This window comes from Rhinichthys klamathensis, unplaced genomic scaffold (assembly GCF_029890125.1).
Source record: "Rhinichthys klamathensis goyatoka isolate OS25496 unplaced genomic scaffold, OSU_Roscu_1.1 h1tg000069l_1, whole genome shotgun sequence".
In the NCBI taxonomy this organism is placed as follows: Eukaryota; Metazoa; Chordata; class Actinopteri; order Cypriniformes; family Leuciscidae; genus Rhinichthys; species Rhinichthys klamathensis.
In genome coordinates this window covers 1,011,160-1,015,969 of record NW_026606612.1, presented here as the reverse complement: position 1 = coordinate 1,015,969, position 4,810 = coordinate 1,011,160, and the positions used below count along the sequence as shown (strand labels likewise).

General features: G+C 39.2%; 1 protein-coding gene across 1 annotated transcript; it reads left to right on the top strand.

The window, feature by feature from the left end:
- Positions 1-577: 577 nt before the first annotated feature.
- On the top strand, positions 578-3,809 carry LOC130084904 (uncharacterized). The gene is made up of 5 exons (XM_056250431.1): positions 578-696; positions 1,039-1,323; positions 2,475-2,542; positions 3,212-3,420; positions 3,711-3,809. Exons 1-5 carry the CDS (start codon positions 578-580, stop codon positions 3,807-3,809), a joined length of 780 nt encoding a protein of 259 aa, XP_056106406.1.
- Positions 3,810-4,810: the final 1,001 nt, after the last annotated feature.

The window sequence follows — 4,810 nt, the reverse complement described above, 5'->3', positions numbered from 1 at the left end:
GCATGTTCAAATAATAGATTCAGGACTTGGAGATACCACAACTGAACAGCCAACAACACCACCTCAACTTGCCTCAACATCTGAAATGCTAATGACAACAACTCAACAAAGCACTATGCTTTTGCCAACAACCTCATCTACGGTTCAAATTACAAGTGTTTTACCATCAACTTCCACAAGCAAAATCCATTCTGCTGCAACAACGTCTGAAATGCCAATTACAACAACTGAAAAAAGCACTAAGCTTTTAGCACCAACCTTATCTACAGTTCAAAAAACTGTTTTGCCATCAACTTCCACAAGCACAATCCATTCTGCTGCAACAACGTCTGAAATGCCAATTACAACAACTAAACAACGCACCACACTTTTGCCAAAAACCTCATCTACTCTTCAAACAACATCTGTTTTGCCATCAACTTCTACAAGCCATGATTCTGTGAAAACATCTGGAATGCCAATTACAACAACTGAAGAAAGTACTACAATTTTGCCAACAACCTCATCAACGGTTCAAACAACAACTGTTTTGCCAACTTCTACAAGCACAATCCACAATACGGCAACAACATCTGAAATGCCAATTACAACAACTGAACAAAGCACTACATTTGTACCAACAACATCATCAATGCTTCAAACAACAAGTGTTTTGCCATCAACTTCCACAAGCAAAATCCATTCTGCTGCAACTTCGTCTGAAATGCCAATTACAACAACAGAACTAAGCACTAAACTTTTGCCAACAACCTCATCTACGGTTCAAACAACATCTGTTTTGCCATATTCTATAAGAGCAAGCCATGATGCTGCAAAAACTTCGGAACTGCCAATTACAACAACGGACAAAGCCACTAAGCTTTTAGCAACAACCTCATCTACAGTTCAAACACCTGTTTTGCCATCAACTTCCACAAGAACAATTCATTCTGCTGCAACAATGTCTGAAATGCCAAATACAACAACAGAACAAAGCACTAAACTTTTGCCAACAACCTCATCTACTCTTCAAACAACATCTGTTTTGCCAACTTCTAGCCCTGATGCTGTGACAAGCCTTGATGCTGTGACAACGTCTAATGTGCCAATTACAACAATTGAACAAAGCACTACACTTTTGCCAACAACCTCATCTACGGTTCAAACAACATCTGTTTTGCCAACTTCTACAAGCACAAGCCATGATGCTGTGACAACATCTGAAATGCTAATTACAACAACTGAACAAAGCACTACACTTTTGCCAACCACCTCATCTACGGTTCAAATAACAAGTGTTTTGCCATCAACTTCCACAAGCACAATTCATTCTGCTGCAACAATGTCTGAAATGCCAATTACAACAACTGAACAAAGCACTACACTTTTGCCAACAACCTCATCTACGGTTCAAACAACATCTGTTTTGCCAACGTCTATAAGCACAAGCCATGATGCTGTGACAACATCTGAAATGCCAATTACAACACCTGAACAAAGCACTACACTTTTGCAGAAAACGTCATCTATGCTGCAAACAACATCTGTTTTGCCAACTTCTACAAGCACAAGCCATGATCCTGTGACAACGTCTGAAATGCCAATTACAACAGCTAAAAAAAGTACTACAATTTGCCAACAACCTCATCTACGGTTCAAACAACATCTGTTTTGCCTACTTCTACAAGCACAATCCACGATACGGCAACAACATCTGAAATGCCAATTACAACAACTGAACAAAGCACTATATTTTTACCAACAACCTCACCTATGCTTCACACAACATCTGTTTTGCCATCAACTTCCACAAGCACAATCCATTCTGCTGCAACAATGTCTGAAATGCCAATTACAACAACTGAACAAAGCACTACACTTTTGCCAACAACCTCATCTACGGTTCAAACAACATCTGTTTTGCCAACTTCTACAAGCACAAGCCAAGAAACTGTGACAACATCTGAAATGCCAATTCCAACAACTAAACAAAGCACTACACTTTTGCCAACAACCTCATCTAAGGTTCAAACAACATCTGTTTTGCCATTAACTTCTACAAGCACAATTCTTGAAGCTGTAACAACATCTGAATTGCCAATAGAAACAACTCAAATACGCACTACGCTGTTGCCAACAACCTCATCTACGGTTCAAACAACGACTGTTTTGCCATCAACTTCTACAAGCACAAGCCATGATACTGTGACAACATCTGAAATGCCAATTCCAACAACTAAACAAAGCACTACACTTTTGCCAACAACCTCATCTACAGTTCAAACAACATCTGTTTTGCCAACTTCTACAAGCACAAGCCATGATGCTGTGACAACATCTGAAATGCCAATTACAACAGCTGAAAAAAGTACTACATTTTTGCCAACAACCTCATCCACGGTTCAAACAACGACTGTTTTGCTATCAACTTCTACAAGCACAAGCCATGATACTGTGACAACATCTGAAATGCCAATTCCAATAACTAAACAAAGCACCACACTTTTGCCAACAACCTCATCTACTCTTCAAACAACATCTGTTTTGCCATCAACTTCTACAGGCCATGATTCTGTAAAAACATCTGAAATGCCAATTACAACAACTGAAAAAAGCACTAAGCTTTTAGCACCAACCTTATCTACAGTTCAAAAAACTGTTTTGCCATCAACTTCCACAAGCACAATCCATTCTGCTGCAACAACGTCTGAAATGCCAATTACAACAACTAAACAACGCACCACACTTTTGCCAAAAACCTCATCTACTCTTCAAACAACATCTGTTTTGCCATCAACTTCTACAAGCCATGATTCTGTGAAAACATCTGGAATGCCAATTACAACAACTGAAGAAAGTACTACAATTTTGCCAACAACCTCATCAACGGTTCAAACAACAACTGTTTTGCCAACTTCTACAAGCACAATCCACAATACGGCAACAACATCTGAAATGCCAATTACAACAACTGAACAAAGCACTACATTTGTACCAACAACATCATCAATGCTTCAAACAACAAGTGTTTTGCCATCAACTTCCACGAGCAAAATCCATTCTGCTGCAACTTCGTCTGAAATGCCAATTACAACAACAGAACAAAGCACTACACTTTTGCCAACAACCACATCTACGGTTCAAACAACATCTGTTTTGCCATCAACTTCTACAAGCACAAGCCATTCTGCTGCAACAATGTCTGAAATGGCAATTACAACAACTAAACAAGGCACTTCACTTTTGCCAACAACCGCATCTACGGTTCAAACAACATCTGTTTTGCCATCAACTTCTACAAGCACAAGCCATGAAACTGTGACAACATCTGAAATGCCAATTACAATAACTAAACAAAGCACCACACTTTTGCCAACAACCTCATCTACAGTTCAAACAACATCTGTTTTGCCATATTCTATAAGAACAAACCATGATGCTGCAAAAACTTCGGAAATGCCAATTACAACAACTGACAAAAACACTAAGCTTTTAGCAACAAACTCATCTACAGTTCAAACAACTGTTTTGCCATTAACTTCCACAAGCACAATCCATTCTGCTGCAACAATGTCTGAAATGCCAATCACAACAACTGAACAAACCACTACACTTTTGTCAACAACCTCATCAACAGTTCAAATAACAAGTGTTTTGCCATCAACTTCCACAAGCACAATCCATTCTGCTGCAACAATGTCTGAAATGCCAATTACAACAACTGAACAAAGCACTACACTTTTGCCAACAACCTCATCTACGGTTCAAACAACATCTGTTATGCCATCGACTTCTACAAGCACAAGCCAAGAAACTGTGACAACATCTGAAATGCCAATTGCAACAACTAAACAAAGCACTACACTTTTGCAGAAAACCTCATCTATGCTGCAAACAACATCTGTTTTACCATCAACTTCTACAAGCACAATACACGATATGGCAACAACATCTGAAATGCCAATTACAACAACTGAACAAAGCACTACATTTTTACCAACAACCTCACCTATGCTTCACACAACATCTGTTTTGCCATCAACTTCTACAAGCACAAGCCATGACGCTGCAACAACGTCTGAAATGCTAATTACAACAACTGAACAAAGCACTACACTTTTGCCAACAACCACATCTACGGTTCAAACAACATCTGTTTTGCCAACTTCTACAAGCACAAGCCATCATACTGTGACAACATCTGAAATGCCAATTCCAACAACTAAACAAAGCACTACACTTTTGCCAACAACCTCATCTACAGTTCAAACAACATCTGTTTTGCCAACTTCTACAAGCACAAGCCATGACGCTGCAACAACATCTGAAATGCCAATTACAACAACTGAACAAAGCACTACATTTTTGCCAACAACATCATCAACAGTTCAAATAACAAGTGTTTTGCCATCAACTTCCACAAGCACAATCCATTCTGCTGCAACAATGTCTGAAATGCCAATTACAACAACTGAACAAAGCACTACACTTTTGCCAACAACCTCATCTACGGTTCAAACAACATCTGTTTTGCCATCGACTTCTACAAGCACAAGCCAAGAAACTGTGACAACATCTGAAATGCCAATTCCAACAACTGAACAAAGCACTACACTTTTGCCAACAACCTCATCTACGGTTCAAACAACATCTGTTTTGCCAACTTCTACAAGCACAAGCCATGATAATGCAAGAACATCGGAAATGCCAATTACAACAACTGAGAAAAGCACTAAGCTTTTAGCAACAACCTCATCTACAGTTCAAACAACTGTTTTGCCATCAACTTCCACAAGCACAATCCATTCTGCTGCAACAACGTCTGAAATGC